The sequence below is a fragment of the Conger conger genome, chromosome 5, assembly GCF_963514075.1.
Source record: "Conger conger chromosome 5, fConCon1.1, whole genome shotgun sequence".
In the NCBI taxonomy this organism is placed as follows: Eukaryota; Metazoa; Chordata; class Actinopteri; order Anguilliformes; family Congridae; genus Conger; species Conger conger.
Window position 1 is genome coordinate 11679249 of NC_083764.1, and position 19798 is coordinate 11699046.

At 43.3% G+C, this 19798-nt stretch overlaps 1 protein-coding gene across 1 annotated transcript in view; it reads left to right on the plus strand.

The window, feature by feature from the left end:
- LOC133128240 (exostosin-1) overlaps positions 1-19798 on the plus strand; it is a 143303-nt gene that overhangs the window by 15033 nt on the left and 108472 nt on the right. Inside the window, exon 2 of the mRNA XM_061241619.1 lies at positions 6754-6915. Coding sequence (XP_061097603.1) covers positions 6754-6915 — 162 coding nt within the window. The remainder of the gene's footprint in view (positions 1-6753; positions 6916-19798) is intronic.

Here is a 19798-nt window from a genome sequence, read left to right on the forward strand (position 1 = left end):
TCTGGGCTTTTCTCACCTCCAGGAAACAGGAACGCAATCAGCAAACTATGGGAAATGTGTGTTAACCTGTGACTTTGTAATTCAGCAATGCAATACGACTGCAATCTGAAAAGGAAATTGTTTATTTCTAACATAAAATGAATAATTCTCGAGTTTTATTTTGCACCATTGGAAGCACTGTACGCATTGTGAAAAAAATCCATAATTTCAGTAATTTTCTCCAGCTGGCAAACATCATAAATCTAATACAAAACCAAAAGAATATGCTAATAAGCTTGAATGCAATGCTTCTGTCAGTCAAGACAAGGTAATGCGTGATTCTTTTAATGAAATTTCACTTGAGTAAGTGAATGCTAATACTACACAAATGAGTTTTTCCTGTTTCTTAGATGCCTCACTGCAAGGAGTCCTGGGTTCGAATCCCAGTCAGCCGGGGCCTCTCTGTGTGGAGTTTGCATGTTCTCCCCGTTTTTGCGTGGGTTTCCTCCGGGTACTCTGGTTTCCTCCCACAGTCCAAAGACATGCAGGTTATGCTGATTGGAGAATCTAAATTGCCCATGGGTATGAGTGTGTGAGTGAATGGTGTGTGTGCCCTGCGATGGACTGGCGACCTGTCCAGGGTGTATTCCAGCCTTTCGCTGGGATAGGCTTCAGCCCCCCCTGCGACCCTGTTCAGGATAAGCAGGTTAAGATAATGGATGGATGGATGTTTCTTAGATACTGTTCTGACAAGGAACCTTCCCTGCAGATGTCCTGTATTTGGTACAGGTGGTCATAAGTACAGCATGTTCTTGAGATTAAGTCCTCTTCAGTTTCTCCCCTCCGATCTGTGTCCAAAATAAGTACATACTGCAAAAAAATGAAAAATAACAAGTAGTTTAGTCTTAGGCTATATTGAGACTTAAAATCTTATTTCTTTGACTTTTTTGTTAAACAAATCTTCATTCATTCAAATCAAAATACACTTACCGAGCACTTTATTATGACCACCTGTACACCTACTTATTCGTGTGATTATCTAATCAGCCAGTCGATTGGCAGCAGTGCAATGCATAAAATCATGCAGATATGGGTCAGGAGCTTCAGTTAATGTCAACCATCAGAATAGGGAAAAAATGTGATTGCATGATTGTTGGTGCCAGAGAGGCTGGTTTGAGTATTTCTGTAACTGTTGATCACCTGGGAGTTTCATGCACAACAGTCTGGAGTTTACAAAAAACATCCAGGGAGCAGCTGTTCCATGGGCAGAAACACCTTGTTAATGAGAGAGGTCAGGGGAGAATGTCCAGACTGGTCAAAGCTGACAGGAAGATAACGCATCTTGGAACACGCAACGTGTCAAACCTCTAAGTGGATAGGCTACAGCAGCAGAAGACACAATATGTGGGGCGACATGGCTCAGGCAGTAAGAGCAGTTGTCTGGCAGTTGGAGGGTTGCCGGTTCGATCCCCCGCCCGGGCTGTGTCGAAGTGTCCCTGAGCAAGACACCTAACCCTTAAATGCTCCTGATGAGCTGGTCAGCGCCTTGCATGGCAGCCAATCACCATTGGTGTGTGAGTGTGTGTATGAATGGATGAATGAGAAGCATTAATTGTACAGCGCTTTGGATAAAGGCGCTATATAAATGACAACCATTTATAAGTCTAATAAATGCTTACCAAAGTGCTCACTGAGTGTATATTTATGCAGCTCATTTTACAAAGCATTTGTATTTGGCAGTGTACCCTGGTTTAACCCCCTACAAGCCGAGCCAAAGGCAACAGAGGCTGGAAAGGCTGCCCAGCTGGCAGGTACTGTGGAGGGAACCTCGGAAGGATCCAGACTGAAGAGGGGGAACCCTTTCTCCTCTAACCGTTTCAGGGGCTGTAGAAATAAGACATGGCCCATTTTAGGTTGTGATCAGGTACCCTGTAGCCTAATGGCTTGGGTGCTTGACTGGGACCTGGAAGGCTGGTGTCTCAAGCCTCAGTGTGGCCACAAAAAGATCAGTGCAGCTGTTGGGCCCTTGAGCAAGGCCATTAACCACACAGTCTAATGAACTGTAAGTCAGATAAATAACTGTAATGTAATGTGACATCAGTGCTGGCTGAAATGGTTGAGTGGCATAATGGACAAAGAAGTGGCCAGTCTGACAATAAGTCAGTCTCAACAAATATTTCAGTCTTTAGACTTATCTTATTTCCATTAAGTTTTTGCTAAATAAGACAAAAATGTTGCCAATGAGGTGGCTCATTTCAAGATTTGTCAATGGGGTGAGAACATTTTACTTGTCAGGCAAACTCACTTAAACAAGCTTGTTTTTTCCTACTTCAGAGAAAAATAGGACCATAAGACTCATTACAAGACTTTTTAAGAAAGTATTTTTTGCAGTGTAATTATGAGGTTGTGGGTTTCATTTGCAGGCCAGCGACTGCTGTTCAGAACTGCTTACATTAATTTCTTACTGTCCACACCTACTGTCCAGAATGCGATTTGCGATATGTGTGAGATTAAAGAAAACCAAAGAACACTAATCATCACTTAAAATTGGTCACAAGAACACACACTGTATATACTGTTCTAACATTTCATTATGGTTTCAAAATATGCTATCACTATTTTGGTTTACTGTCAACTGATTAAAAAACACTCTTGAGGATTGCTCATTCCATGACATACTCGAATGCATCTGGAGAATTGATACACAAATCTACACCTTACTACAGAAAGGTCATGCAGTATCTTAAAATATATGCTGTAAAATTATCATACAGCGACTAATATAACTTCATTAGCTAATATGTCATTATCGCATGATAATTATATATTGTCACTTGTAATAATTGTAATAAGAAATATGAGGTGTGTTGTTTTGAAAAAGCATAGACTATAAAATGATTTATTTATGGAAAATCAAAGCATTTCATTAGAACAAAGTGTGCACTAAATGTGCCTCCAACAAGCTTTGTACTTCACACAGGTGTATCGATTCCAAAGAGACCTCCCTTTCACACTCAACAGATTTTAATTATTTAAGCCACATTTCTTCCAAGTTCCAAACATATTCATAATTTTTCTCCCGGAAAATATGATGAATCATTTGTACTTCCAGACTTTTGTTGTTGTTTGCTCATGCATTTTTTCACACGCTTTAGCAAAATAAAAATATGAAAAGAGTAAAAGCCTGGGCGGCTTATTTGCAATCTATCTGTAGTATAAATGAGCTGTTGTACCTTTACGGTCATTCTATAAAATGTTAACAGTGTGGCCATGATATCTCATTTTATTTGTTAAAACAGTAATATAAAATGTACCTTTTATTTTACATCTGTGTTTTTGAAACAAAAAAGTAAACAATTCATTCATTATGGCCAGGAATGGCACTGTAAAATCATTAATCAGGTCCCTTAAAAAAAAATCAACTTTCTGTATCATATTCATGTGGAGGAAGCTTTCTTATGACCTGTGAACATGTTAAAAAGTGTCATTACAGAACATGTTAAAAAGTGTCATTACAGAAACGAAGCACTTGCCAAACATGGTAAGGTGAGTAGTAAATTCACATTACACTTTATTCAGCAGACGCTTTTATCCAAAGCGACGTACAAAACAGTGCATATCAAGGTCATATAACAAACAACCAAACACGCCAGATAAGGTACAATTCATATAGAATTGGTTGTAAGGCCATGAACATAAGTCCAGTACACAGAGTAGATAGTCCAAGTCAAACTACCTTACCAAGATAACCGCAACTTGAGGGACTGCAGTACCGAGACTAATACAAAGTCAAAAGTCTTAGATTAAGGTATAAAGTATAAGGGGGTAAAGATAGACAGGTGAAAAACAAGTGACAATAGGCTAGGGGAGTCCTGCAGAGGAGTTAAGGTACAGTGTGAAGAGATGAATCTTCAGACTGCGTATTCATTTAATCCAAAAGTCGTATTAATAAACACAATTCTAAAAGATTAACCATTTTTATTTATTCTAATTTATTCACATTTGTTTCTCTTCTTCTTGTTGACTTTAAAATATCCTGATTAAAAAGGTCATTCTAGTGCTGTAATTAAGTAATTAAAGTATGAATGAATCATGCTCTCTTTTTAACTGTAAGATGTATCACAATTACTGTTATTCGAAAATCAGGCAGATAGATTTTATATTTCATTTGTGAATCACAATAAACTGAGGGAAAAGTAAACCAAATATATTATTAAATACACCTACCATGTGTTTATTAAATGGATCTGCCACCTCTATTTATGCCCTAAAATCCTAAAACAAATTCCCTCTGTATACACCCTTACTTTCATTGCAAGTACCTTGCAGAATATCTTGCCTTACAGTACGTACAACAATCATTTAGAAACATGGAACCTACTTAACTGTATTTTACATGTGATACAATTCGCACATACCATACCGACTGTGAGAACATCGCCTGCCACATCCAGAGGCCTATTTCTGCTGCATCACAGCAGGGGAGCCGCGTTTAAAACGAGGCAGTGATGGAGGATTTGATACCTCGTAAACCGTGGAGAAGCGGAATGCGATACAGGTGACAGGGCCTGCTGTCAGTGGGCCCATTGTGAGGAGTGGAAAGAGAAATCAGGAAAAGTATTCATGCGTTTAAAAGCTGCCGTACCCGGCCTTGTTAAAGGTCAGTTCGTACACGGCACGCGCTGGAGGACGTGCTAATGCTGACTTGGGTCTACTGGTTCTGCCGCGACGCGGTGAGCCTTGCGTTGCACGGCTCAATCACGAGCTCGGAGGGAAAGGTCAGCGGGACAAGGATAACGATGTGTTATTAGCTGTTTTGTTGGTCTCCCGAAATCATTATGACCCTCTGCATTGTGTTGATACACGGTGGTGCTGGATTAGAATTTACATTGGTTTCGGCAAGCATTGATTTTCCATCGCCGGTGCGACGGCATCGGACAGAACGTGCAGTCATCGTTAGCCACGATACAGGTGTAACGCTCGTTAGCATTCGAGTCCTTCCAGAGGGTTAGGGGGTTTACGCATACGTTTATCTACATGTATCAATAACTGCCATTTACATACACTATTATTCATTTATTGGACTTAATTTTCAGACTTATTGGTCTTCTGCTGCTGTAGCCTATCTACTTTGAGGTTTGACATGTTGTGTGTTCAGAGATACATCACCTTCCTCTCAGCTTTGACCAGCCTGGATCTTCACCTCTGACCTCTGTCATTAACAAGGCATTTTTGCCAGCAGAACTACAGCTCACTTGATGTATTTAGTTTTTCACACCATTCTCTGCAAACTCTAGTTTCTGAGATACTCAAGCCCACCCTGTCTGGCTCCAACAATCATTCCATGACCAAAGTCACTTAGATTTCTTCACCATTCTAAAATGTGGCCTGAACAACAGCTGAACCTCTTGACCACGTCTGCATGCTTTTATGCATTTAGTTGCTGCCACGTGATTGGCTGATTAAATATTTGCATTAACAAGCTGGTGTACAGGTCTACATTAAACAAAAACAATGAATTTGGTGCTGCTGGGTGGTTCAATCTGACGAGGCACTGTTCCAGCTCATTGATGGGCCCCATGGTCTGGTTAAGAATCTGAAGTGTGCCAGTACTAATGATGGCCACCTGCCCAGCAGGGCAATGCACATCTGTCTATAGTGTCACGATGGGATGGGAGAGTTTCAGATGGATGGGACGGTAGTGTCTCTTCACTCACCAGTGAATAGTGGTTAGCATTTAGCAGTCAGGGGGATTTTCTGACACAATATGGATGGGAAGGGAAGATATTGCTACTGTAACTTCACCAACAGTAAAGTATGGACCCACTATTTTCAATGTCAGAATGGGATGATGTAAGGCAGGCACTGAATGGAAATATCCACTTATGCCAGTCAGTGGGTCTGTGTCTCTCTACTGTGAGAAACTGGATTAGGCTATAGCTGATTTGCATTAAAGGATCTGTATTTGCATAAGAGGATTTGCATATTTAGTCTGATTTGAGAGACTGGTATCATTGGCATCTTGTTAGTTTGTGAGTTTCAGCTCTTTTGTTTCATTCTTGGGGGTTTAGGGGTGGTGGGGTTGGAGTCGGTATCGGTTGTACAGTATCCGAGCTGAGATCTAAGATCAAAGAACATTTTGCCCTGAGTCACTAGTGCTGTTCTGTATGTTGCTTTTGTTTTGGCTGGCCAACAGGAACCCAGGGCTTCCATTTCCTTTCTCCTGCAAGCAAATACACAATGCCACTGACTTCTCAGCATCAAGCTAATTATAAAGCAAACTGATATGTTAATCAAGGCTATTTGGGGTGAATTACAAAATAGCTGATTAAATTAATTATGTTCTTCACTACAGGACTTTTATTATTCACAACAGCTGGTAAAACATATTTGTAATTGGTTGACCATATATTGACTCTATGGCTAGAACTGGAGATCAATGAAATGCTTTTGTTTTCACTGGCTAGTTAGACTGTTACTGCCAGGAGCTGAGTCAGGTGTTCTGTTGAAATGAAAGGACTATGCTTCAAGACTTAGCAAATATAATATTGTGTCTGCAGGTCCCTGGTCCTGTGGGCCCATGGGAAATGTAGTCTTTAGCAGAGTTCACAACTTTAAAGGCACAATTGTTCTTTTCCATTCCGCATTCATCTGAAGTTGCGGAGCCCGGTTGAAAGTATAATAAGGAAAGGGGATTGGGGGGTGTGGTGAGCTGATCTCAATCCAGGCAGGAGTCGTCAGCGCTCCCATGGGGTTATGCGATTTGGCCTTTAGCTGCGCCCAGGAAGCCTCCCGAACTCGTTAAAGGCTTCATCATCCCCAGCTTCCCCCTGGGCTGTCTGGCCGCTCCCCCGCCGATCGGCTTCATCGTTACCGCGGACAGATTCCCAGATTACACAGTACGGAGCGAGGATGGGAACGCCGTCCAGCTGGCAGGCATTGTTTGGTGCGCTCCGGCCAGACCCGATACATTATTTACCATTTTCCGTCATTCCGACAGGAAAGCAAGGGGGCTGGGCTGATTGGAAGACTGCTTCTCGGCAACTCGGCTTTAGTTAACTTTTGGCGGATTTGTTGTGCGAATGTTTTTGTTTTTTTTCCTCCCATTTTGGCATCTGTTCTCTTCTCTCGCAGAATTCTTGTTAAGCGCGCATTTCAGATTTTAGCCTCCGCTGATGTGTCACCGCCACAAATGAATGCCAGCTTCGTGCTCTGTGATGTAGACCCCAGAATGCAATTACTTTGGCAGAAATTGATTCCGTCCCCATTCTGGAAACAGCGAGTTTGAGCCTGGAACATGGCGGATTTTACTAGAACAAATGAAACCAAGCAGCGGCTGTTCTCTATTTATGCAAGCATTGAAAAGTTAATTTGACCTTTAATATTTGGTTTTAATCATGTCGGGGTTAATCATAGATCGCGCTGTCAGACATAATTGTGTAAGAACTCTTCAGAAACTAATTTATGGCTTGGTCATGATAATGTTTTCTCCTGTTTTAGCTCTGTTCAGGAGGTATGAATGTTGCGAGGTTCAGCGCCAAAGTAATCCTCTGTGCTGCACTTCCCTTGGACTGAGGGCTACAGCAGCTGACGGCGATGAACTCATTTTTCCACTGTCAGCAGCCTTGCAGTGTTTGGCCTTTCTGTGAAGCAGATTTTTTTGGTTATGTTCTTAAAACTCCTTGGAAGTTAATTTACCATCCCTTCCCCAGAAGTCCACATAAGGAAAACTGGGCGAGCAACACAGACAAAGGAAAACTCTGAAACTCGGCCATCAACAGTTAGCTCCATAATGTTTGGGACAAGCATTCTTTTCTTGATTTGGCTCTGTACGACATAATTTTACATTTGTAATCAAACAATTCTTATGAAGTTAAAGTGCAGATTCTTGGCTTTTATTAAAGGGGTTTTTAATACATTTCGTTTCACCATGTATCAATGACAGCGCTTTTAATACATAGCCCCCATGTCATGTGCAGCCTTTGTGTTCTCAGTGACACCCCTGTAGCAGACCCGTTAAGCAGTGGACGTCCACTCGTTCACTCCTGCTTATTTGGACAGCTCGCCCAGCTGCATTGGCCCTCATGGCCTCCAGGGGTACTGCAGTCCTGCAGGTAAACCCGCGTTTACTCGAGCCGGGTCCTTTCTTGCTGAGTGATGGGAAAAGCGCAGTCGTTCAGCTCCCGTGTTGTGGGTGTGAGCCCAGCCCTCGGAAACAGACATCGGGTGGGGGGGGAGGGGGGTGCGTCGCCGTGTGGCAGCTCTGCGGTGACAAACAGCGAGGAGACGGAAAAAAACACCCCCAGTAAACAGCTCCAGCGCACTTTATGAACCTACAGAGTAAATGTGCCAGGAACGGCACAGGATGAAAGAAATTACTGCAGCAGAGACCCCGTAATAGGATTTGTGGAAAATGTGTCGCTGGGGTGTGGGAGGGTGGGGGGGGGGTGTCTCCCTGGGGTGTAAATCATTGGATAAACTCGGAGCCAAAATGGAGACTGTGTGTGCGTTTTTTGGAAAACTGAACTGAGTTTGCCCCTCTGCATCCCCCTTGTCGATGGTGCATGGAGAACCCTACCATATGGCAGTTCAGTGACCCATCTCACAGCGAGCTAGCTCAGTTTTTCATCGGACTCACCTTTTCTCCCCAAAGTAGCTGCTTTTACAATGGCTGTATGCTGCGCTTAGGCTAATGCTAGCATCAGGGCCTTGTCGCTTCACACCATTAATTGGGGCCAAGTCTGTCTGCAGATATTTAGATGTTTCTGGACCCCAGCCTGGGGCGGTTAAGAGGGCGGACCTGTCTGTCATTGTCATATTTTGTCACCAGGCTAAATGTTGTCCAGTGTGTCATTCATTTTTATGCTACATGAAAAACATAATACATCTGTCAAGTTTGTGGTGCCCACAACAAACAACAAACACACGACCAATGTTCTTGCGGTTTATGTCAAATATATTTGTATTAGTGTCTTGAATACTGAAGTGTTTTAACAGTTTCCTTGTAACATTTTTTCTCCTGACATTGGTTCCACAAGCCAATGTTGTGGTATATTGTTATTACAATGTTATTTTTGTCACATTGGCTTGTACAATATTTAAAAGGAACATTTTTCTTCTTGTACATGATGTCACCATGGTAATATGACAGAACTCAAACTTGGTAATTATGTTTTTTTTCTGCATACAGGCATGTTTTTATTGGTTTGGAAATTGACATCCTATGTGACTTCAGGACTTTCCATTCTCAGAGCATCCTGAAGAGTCAATACAACGGTCCTGACACTAATAAACATCTCCCCGAATAAACATCTCCCCGACTGGGCCCTACCTTGGTATCAGGCTAGCTGATCTGCGTTTAAAATACCGATGACTCCCTGGAGCCATGCTTAAAAAGGATGAAATGAATCCGAGACGCTTCTTTTCAATAACACCTCTCCCTCATAATATGAGCAATATGTGATTAATGCTCAGCTGTTTATTTATCACTCTATTTGGCAAACACGCACAAAAAAAAAATCTAAATCCCTCAGAAGAAATCAATGTCTGAAAGCGAGCGTCGGCTTTAGCGACTGTCGCTTGCGATCCTCCGTGTCCCGTTAACAAAGGGGAGGCAGACGGAGCAGTGCCAAGCCCTGCTAAGACCCTCAGCCTTTCTTCGCCGTCTGTGTGAGCAGAAAAGGGGACGATAAATGCTATTGTAGGGCGCACAATGGCTGAGTCCCAACTCGTGTCGGGCTGGGGAGTGTTTCTCGGCGGGGAAACTCGCCTGTAAGGCGATGACAATGACAGGCTAATTGAGGGACTCCAGCCGCTGTGTGTGTGTGTTTGTGTGCTAGCATGTGTGCGTTTCTGTGTGTGCGTCCATATGTCTGTATGTGTACACGTGTGTTTGAAAGTGTGCATGCACATATCTGTGTGTATGTGTGTGCCTGGATGTCTGCGTGCATGTGTGTGTTTATTTGTGTGTGTGTGTGTGTGTGTGTGTGTGTGCAAGCATGAGTGTGGCATGGCCAGCCAGATGTCGTTATGTCTATGCATGGGTGTGTAAGTGCTTTTATGTGTCTGATATGTGCTTGTTTTCATGTGTGTGTGCATGTGTGCGTACAGTAAGTGCTTGCTTGTGTGTGACATACATGTAGGTATATCTTTATGTGTGCACGTGTGCAAGTGCTTGTATGCGTGTGGCATGCCCATATGTATTTATGTGTGTCTGCACATGTGTGTGCACGTGTGTGTCAGTGGTTGTGTGTGTGGCATGCCCGGGTGTGTTTATGTCTATGGCCGTGCACGTCTGCACATGTTTATGTGTAGGTCTGTGCATGACCACATGTGCTTATGTGCATGTGTGTGTGGCATACCTGCACGCGTGATTATGTGTGTCTGTGCAGGCCTGACTGGTTATGCGAGCGCGTGCCTGCCAAACACAGTCAGCCTGGGGCCCGGCGGTACATTTGTCAGCTGCCAGGGGTGTCCAGTTGTGTTATACAGACTGCGCAGTGTGTGGCACTGAAGTAGCAGGGCGGACGAGATCTCAGCATCCCGTCAGAGCCTAACGCCCGTCACTGTGAGCCCGGGGCTGAGCCGTTCAGCACGGCGATGACCTCACGGCGCACCGCCAAACATCACGGTCTTAAAAAGCGCTTTCGTCTTGTAATAACACTTAAGATAAGACTTTATTCCCCCTCTCAAGTAGAAAATATGAGCTTGTTTTAATTTACTGTTTGTTTGACAAAGTGACATGTTCTTACCCAATTGGCAAATCTTGAAACTGAGTTAAACTGTCTTACTCATTGGCAATATTTTTGTCATATTTAGCAAATAGGTAGAAGAAATTACGTTGTGAGTCTCAATATAATCCTAAAATACTTGTTTTTGGTTTGGGCTGGGATCTCATGTGCAGGCCAACAATCTAGTGTTTGATTTCTGTGCATGTAATGATAATGGTAAATCGTCTGCATTTATATAGCGCCTTTATACAAAGCACTGTGCAATTGATACTTCTCATTCACCGACTCACACACACCAACCATGATTGGCTGCCATGCAAGGCACCAACCAGCTCGTCAGGAGCAATTGGGCAACTGCCAGACGATTGCTCTAACCTCGCCCCGTGAGTTTCATATGTCTGTCATTACCCTACAGTAATGCCCTACAGCCCCTGCTGAGTGTCACTGGCAACCTGATGTGAAAATAACATATCACAGCCTACCAAAAACCCTGAATAACTCTCCTCTGCAATCTGCCATTACCACGAGAAAATGTCATTAAAGATTCATTACTTACATTTCCCCTGGATCTCTCATGGAGTACAATGGTTCTGTGACAAGGCAGCCCAGTAAAGGTTCCTGGAAATTTTTTTGATGGGAGAAAAGAGTTCACAATTTGCAAGTGCTGCATTTACCTAATCACTCACCTATCACTGGAACAGTGATCACGGTGCTCCTGGTGCACAGAACAAAATTGCTGTCAGTAAGGTCCTCCAGAAATGAGAATGAAAAATGTGAAGTTGCCAGACTGCCTTATTCTTAGTTCACAGGTGGAAAAACCATTCTCATGCAGAGATAATGGTCAGGCGATAGAAGCTTAGAAGCAAGACTGCCCCTATTTTGTGTAGCATATAGAATGGGCAATATTAAATTAAAGTTATTTAGCTGATGCTTTTCATCCAAAGTGACTTTCCATTGATTAGACTAAGTAAGGGCCAATCCCCCTGGAGCAATGCAGGGTTAAGGGCCTTAATCAAGAGCCTGACAGCTGCGTTTATCTTATTGTGGCTACACTGGAGCTTGAACCACCAACCTTCCAGGTCCCAGTCATGTACCTTAGCCACAAGGCTAAATGCTGCCCCCTATTAATTCCATTGATGCCATTTTGGTTGCTCCCTTTAATTGATGCCATTTTGATAACGTGAAACTTTTTATGTCTTCAGCTCCTTTAACACAGAGATTTGGTATATTAGGGCACCTGCAGTAGCATATAAGAGTATATACAATTTCAGAAAAGACAGCTGGCTATTAAAGGGACCGAGTTGTGAAAATGAAGCGGTGTATATTCAGAGACGTCAGATTTAGCTTCCCCGCCAGTCCCCAGGCTGTGAACACATCAGTCCTGGTTCTAACCAGCCACGGGCCCGATGTACCCTCCGCCCAAAGCTGTGGGCTGCAGCTGATTTCATTTTGCTCGAGACGGCTGGAGAGCACGGTGGAAGAGGAGAGCAGGCCCCGCCATTACACATCTCCAGCCCGACTCCCTCCCTCGACTCGGAGGGATGAAGGATTTTGCGAGAAATCCGTAAACAAGAGGGGCGAGGAGGGGGGGAAAGGGGGGGGGGGAGTAAGCCCCCACAAAGGCTATCTCGTCTGTCATTTTGCGTTAGCGGTGGCCAGATGATAGGATTACTCTGTATACATGTCTGCCAAATGACTGTTTTTCTCCGCGTGTTGCGAAAACAAACACGTTTGCCCTGAGACTGGGCTGCAGCGGGGACCCGCCGCCGCCTGCGGCCTGCTTCCTGTGGCCCGTTGTGAGGCCCCCCCTCCCCCGAGACCGGGCTCTGCTGACCGCGCCCACGGACGCTCCAGCTGCCCCCACACGGGCTGTGTGTTTCGCAGGACTCTTTATCGCTGAAGATAAGAAACGGTTTAATGTAAAACATTTCTTTGAACGCACAGAAATCAAAGTGGTTATTTATACTATCTCTCTCAGTCACCCACACACACACAGAAACAGTACATGTGCACACACATATGCAAACCTTCACACACACACACACACACACATGCATGCACACGTACGTACATACACATACTCGCTCACTCACTCGCTTTGTTGTGTAGCTACACAGTATGCACAAATCATAATAATCTATAATGAGATCCTTTAGGATATTGTGTGGTTGTATGGTAGTTGCAGAAACTGCCTGGCATGGTAGTTTCTTGTATTGTCCATATCCTGCATTTACAAATTACTCACGGTCAAAATACCACTTCCAAATTTGAGGGTATGGACTATTTGTGGATATAAATAGTAAATTTCAGTGATACTATCAAAACTGCTTTGTTTTAATTTAGTTCTGTGAACCAGAAATCTTTTTTGAAAAGAGGCACTGTAATTAGTGTGTTTTTGCAGTAATTTCCCTTTGATAAATGCAGACGATCAAACAATAGTTTCCTCTGTAAATTGTACATTTCAGTATTAAGGCTGCGGTTTGCCCCAACACTCCAATTTTCTGTACTTGAGTGCTAAATGTTTGAGCTCCGCTGCACAATGTACAGATTGTATCACAATATTTCCCTTGTTTTGAATTTGCGAAAGTATAGTGTTCAAATTTCGGTAATTGGTGGCAGAAGTGAAGCATTTATGAAGCGTTGGCCTACGAAAGCAATAACAGAGATGTTGGCCTCTGTGCGGTGCTGGCTCCTAAACGGGCAATCATTTAAACAGGTTATGCTTAAGATAAGCCTCGTAAAAAAACCAGGGCCTCGGTGACTGCCCTGAAAAGGCCTGGCGGTTTTTATCATGGCGATAGCGCCGGAGGGCCGCGGTACAGGTGTAACACGCTGTAAATCACCTCTCTTATTGTCTGCTAGCTATCTACATCCATTACCCTGGCTGGCAGAGCCCCAGAGAGCAGGCCCGGCTTGAACTGCATGTACAGATGGAATCTGACTGTGTTTCGCCGAGCAGTAAATTACCTCGCTAACATTTGTGTAGGAAAGTGGCCCTCCTAAATGGGTTGTGTGAACCGTTAACCCCACTGATGGCGATGGGAGGGCTGGTTTGGCCCCCCTGCCAAAATTTTACCGGGCGGGTTGGGGAGGGTGCGTATGAGATTGGAAGGCGCGCAGGCAATGAGACTGCGGAATCGTATGTGATCGATCTGAAACAGGGGTTGTGTCAAGGACTAAGTGGGTAATTTGTTCCAAAAGACTCTCTTTCTGTCTTTCTGAAGTGGCCTTGACCGGCTACAGGTGTAAAGCAAGCAGGGGCTGCGTTTCAGCTAGCGTAATGGAGCCCACTCGTTAAACTCCAGCCCAAAGTGGAGGCACTCCATGTAAAACCTCCCTTCTTCTGTGTGTGTGTGTATGCGTGTGTGTGTGTGTATGTGTGTGTGTGTGTGTGCGTGTGTGTGTGTATGCGTGTGTGGGTGTGTGCGTGTGCGTGTGTGTGTTTGTGTGTGTCTATGTGTGTCTATGCGTGTGTGGGTGTGGGTCCATGCGTGTGTGTGTATGTGTGTTTGGGAGTGTGTATGCTTGTGCATGTGTGTGTGCGTGTGTGTGTATGTGTGCCTGCGTATGTTGTGTGTGTGTGCGTGTGTGTGTATGTGTGCGTGTGCACTAAGACATGGGGGAGGTCACAGACTCCTCCACTCCTCCAGCTCAGCAGAAAGGAGCTGCCAAAGACATGAATAATCCTGTTAAATCTCGCTTTTAAATCTAATGCACATGGAAGGTAGAAAATCACAAGCTTGGAAGGATTGCCAGTCCGCATCTGTAGCTTTAATGGCATTTGTTTCTCTTCATGAAATAGGAAATTGAAGCAGTGACATTTTCCAGGGCAGAATTTGAACCATAAAAGTTACTCGGATCAAAACTAATTTGAATTTGAAAAATATGATCATTTTTATTTCCAAATAGTTTTCCAATAGTTTTTCATAAAGTAACTGCTGTTAATTTACTCCGTAACTGATTCATAGGCCTATACCTAATCTAGTTGAAATATGCACCATCATAAACTTTGAATATTGACTGGGATTTCTACTAACAAATTGTGAAATTCATATCCAACATGCGACACGGGCGTACATACTGTGCTGAACACACAGGTCCTGCTGCTCCTGCTGTAGCACACAATCTATATGAAGACGATGTGAGTCGACAGTAGGCTTTGGCTGCGAGCTTCCGAAAGAAAACACACACGACAGCCTGAACTTATCTCCCCACCAGCTCAGATATTTACCTTGGCAGCGCGGATTATGCTACGTGCACACAGTCCAGGAGAAATAGCGTTTTTTAAAACTCTGCTTCTCAGTCAAAACGCAGATTTGACGCCTCGGTGGCAAGAGTCTGAGAACAAAGTGGGGGTGAAGGAGAGAAGTGAGTCTCAGAACTCGTGGTGCTGTACCCACTGGCAGAACTTTTCACTAGATCTTAAAACTAAGCTATGCTGCAAAGGCAATGGCTGCCGCGAAAACAAACAAAAAAAAACTTTTCTCAACACCGGCTGCCAAACAACAAGACAACAGATGCCTCTAAGTGCTAAGTGCTTTGTGTATTTATATTAATTAGAGCCTTCAGTTTCATTGATAAAACTCCATCAAATATTGTTCGGAAATGGCATCTATTCTACAGTGTATTTTTTCTTATAAAGAATAAAGTATTGCAGTTTTACAGGCATGGTTTCCACAGGGAACATAAAAACTGAAGAACCTTGAGCCTGTTGGCAAGAAAACTGGAAAACGATTCCCTGACTGTATAAAAAATGTTGACGACAGGCATTGAAGCAAAACAGCTAAAAGGAAAAATCAACAGAAAATATGATCAAATGAAAGCTTTTATATAATACTGATTATATTTGATATCGCATCTAAAGTATCTGCTAGGCAACAGATAGGGATGGGTCAATACGGTCAATATGGTAGTGAGGCTAAAGGCACTTACTTAGACCCTATGCAGTCGAATGTGCCTACTGTATGATTGCCTTTAGAATGCATTAGCTTGAGCTTATGTGAAACCTGAAATTGAAGATTCAGAAGAAAGCTGAATTCTTTTTCATGTGTTAATATACTCCAAATCCCATCTGAAAGAGTAATTTCCATACCTACCGTATGTTCCACAGGTGTAAATTACGCCTACGGCATGTCCTACCAGCCTAACGCAATTTAATAATTAGAAGACAGCACTTCACGTAGTGATACCATTTCCTGGACTGCAGCTACTGTATTCCATGATATTGTAGTTTATTGTAGATCCAAGGTATTCATAGGTTTTACTTGTGCATTACCTGCAGAGCAATGTGTTTGCCATCAAAAAGGTCAAATTTTTATTTAACGGACATTTTTTTATTTCCCCTTTTAATGCCCTGAATTCTGAGATCAAAACCTGGAGTTCACAAAGATTGGATCGGAAGCAGCTCAGAAGCCTGCATCAAAACGCCGACGATATGGTGTGGTGCTTTTCACTTCAAAAGCATTTTTTTGTGCGCAGTCAAGGCAATGGAATAGAAATAAGTCAAAAGCCTTGGAGCTTAAGCTATCGCAGTTTATTAAAAATGCCTTCAACCGAAAAGCAGCGCAAACGGAATCTCCTCTTTTTCATCGGTGCCTCGAAGGCGGTGGGGAGAGCTCGCTCGAGCTTTCCACCTGGTACCGGGCTTTGTGGACCTCTACCCCATTAGCATTCGTATCAAAAATGAAAGGGAAATTTACACAGAGGAGTATGAAAGAAATCTGGCTTCTGGTATCAGCTTGCATCAAATTCAAAACCATGATGAGCAGTCGTTTGGCAGTCGGATGGTTGGCGGTTAGATTCCGCCCTGGGTGTGTCGACGTGTCCCTGAGCAAGACACCTAACCCCCAAATGCTCCTGACAAGCTGGTTGGTGCCTTGCAGGGCAGGGTGTGTGAGTGTGTATGAATTGGTGAATGATTATCTTCAACACATCATCACAACACAAAGCAGCCACCAATTCAGCCCCAAAAAAACCAAACTGAGGCAACTGTGTAATCAACTGCTTTCATTGATCAATTCAGTGCTGAGAAACAAGGAAAGCCAGCACGCCATGCGACTCTTCAGGACCAGGAGTGAGGCTCTCCAAGGCCCTGTCTCTATCTCTGTTTGATTTGGCAGGTTCTGGGTGGCTACAGGTTGGGCTCTATAGAGTAAGAGCTCCCAGCAGGGTTTGGCATCCCAGGAACATTAGTTCTCTTTCTACTTTGCGTAGGGAAGGGGAGAATTATTGAGGCTACCTCTGCATTGGGTTCCTTTCAGCAATACCAGGTACCCACAGGCTCCTGGCTGCTGTCAGTGAGAGATTACTGTACAGTATTACAATACTGTACTGTACTGTACTTAATTTACTGGTATTGGTTCTCCCATTGAAATTAATGGTCTTTGGTGTGGACACAGGTGAGCGCTTTGAAACGCGCATACACTTCAGTTCACGTCAGTCACCATTCCAGATATGAGGGGAAAAAAATAGCTTTAAACAAAAAGGCCGGCCATTCAAATGGGTGGTATTTCCACAGGAGCCATTTTGGAGTTACCTGTAGAAATGAAAAAGTTATTGCTTGACCTTTAAATATACTTGTTACAGGGAGAAGACAGATGTCACAGAGCATTTTGATTTAGTATAGGCTGTGACAGATTTCAGTTTGGCTTGTTGTCGTGAGCGGTGCCTGCTGAACCGTTGAAAAGCCAGTCGATATTATTAAATCCAGGCATCAAGTTGACTTTGAATTTGTTTCAGTCAAACAAATAACTGCAGTACTTCCCCTCTGACCAGAGCTGTGCTTCTGCTTTAAAATCTTTTTATTATTTCATTTTTTTATGTTTCATTGTATCAATATTAATGGACAGAGAAAATGAACTGAGAAAGAAAACATTAACAATAATCATCTGAAAGACAGAAATATCTATTTTCATGGTTGTTTCAATTTGTCAGTTGGTTGGGTGAGACGTTTGAAATTTTGAATATTGTAACAGGTGAAATCAATAGTAGCCTCGTTACTGTGGATCCCAGTGGGACCCATTGGGCACAGCTGTGCAGGAGGATGCTGGGAAACAGGTGTGCAGTGTGGGTACTGACGTACTTCAGGATCTCAGGCGTCTTAATGAGACTGTCAGCAAGCGAAGCGCTGAATTTTACAAAGCGTATCTTTTGAGTCTGCGCTGTCATGCTACCGAATGAAATGTCTGTTGAGTTGGAAAAATAAATGTCCATGTCTGAAATAAAGCAGAGGGCTTTATTTCATGCTTGTATTTTTCCTGTGCTATGTTTTTAAGTAGATACCAGATAGGAATCCTGGGGTAGAATCACACTTCTATTCGTGACTGTAAAAACATGTGAACCTTAAACGATATGTAAGATTCTCAAAGCATTTGAAGGGGTCGTAGTATCAGTCCTCTGCTGTTAAATTTACATCGACAAACAAAAAATGCCAATATTTTCCATTTGGGATTTTTCTATTAATTTAATTTCAAATTGTTTTGACTGACTTGAAATGGAATTTATCAGGCTTGATGATTGAACGAGGTTCATTAAGGGGTCTGACTAATTCAAAGGCCAGCGCTAATTAAATCGATGCATCGTGGTGTCATGCCGATGACTACGGTTGTAATTACCCGAAGACGCCGTCAACAAATAAAAGAGACGGAGATACCTGCTATCTCAGAGAGCAGTTGGGCCTTCTTTGGCTTATTCCGTTTCACAGGCATATTCATTACTGTGCCATCTACTCCAGTCTCCGGCACTGCTCTCTGCGATAGCCTCATCAAAGCTGTTGTGCCTTTGATAATGACTCCGTAGGTACGCCCCCACCTGTACGCCTTGTTTCCATAGCAGTGCGTGAGTTTTATTTGCTTACCTCCAGATGTTGTGTTTTATTTTCATTAGACCTCCTGGTGATAATGGCAACGGAATTATTTTACGCCGTTTAGCATCTGTATAAACAGCATGAGGTAATATTTAAATATTTGATTACATTTATAATGGTGGCATTGTTCAGCACCATAAAACATACTTCTATAATATTTCCATAGACTGAGGTGCATGTGTCACTATTTATGTGCTTGTGCTTCAGTTCCAAGCCTTCTCTGATTCCCTTATCTACAGGCTAGTGTAGCATCTAATGCTAATCCACAATACTAATATTTATGCTATTTTAATTGCGAACATACTCTCCAAAGCTGTTCATGGCAAGTGTCCAGAAGCCATAATGTGTGTGATGAATGAATGAATTCTGTAGAGACGTGTATGTGTTGTCCCAGGGGGGGTTCATTGCAACCATTTTGGCTTTTGCCATGGACCCTATGCAAGAAAATGTGTTGTATATAAATCTGAGCGTGGATTCAGCCAACATTCATCTTTAATTCTGACTGGAATATGTGTTCAATTTCTTCACAGACATTTTGGCAAATGGATTTAGATAATCACTGAACTTGCCAATGTACTGTACGTAAGTTTGAATAAAAAAAAAACAACAACTTTCATTTCATATTTTTCTTTCAGAGTTGAGGGTAACTGTTACTTGAGTTGCCAAGCTTTTACTGTAAGTAATAAGTGGCATATACAAAGTACTGGGATCAAAAAAGTCAACTGTATGACGTTCTATCTTGAAGGTCTATTTACAGAGTTATAAATGCTGTATCCTGCGAATGTTTGGCCTGTAGTGCATTAACTTGTCAATCTATTCATCCCCTCCCACTCCATAATGCATTATCTGACCGAATCCTCTAATGCTGTCACATTGTGGTATATCTCCGAGGCTGAGAAAATGGAGTGCCTGAGGTGAATGCGTGTCTCCCGGCCGACCGGCTGTCCCAGGGCGTTGGTATGTTATTTCAGCCGCGCTCTCAGGTGTGTTCCAGGGGTTCTGCCACTCTCCCCGATCACAGCGCGGGGGAAAATAAACAGCTCTAAACGGGGGAGCGGGGCTGAATGCTAATCCGTTTCTGTCACTTTCCGGGCGCGTCTGAGGAGCCGCCTGAGCGGGAGGGGCCCCGCGCGTGTTTCGGAGCGCTGCCTCGCTCATTACCCCGCACCGGAGGCGTCGCCGGTAACAGCACAGCCTCTTCAGACGCGGCGGCCGCCCGGCGCTC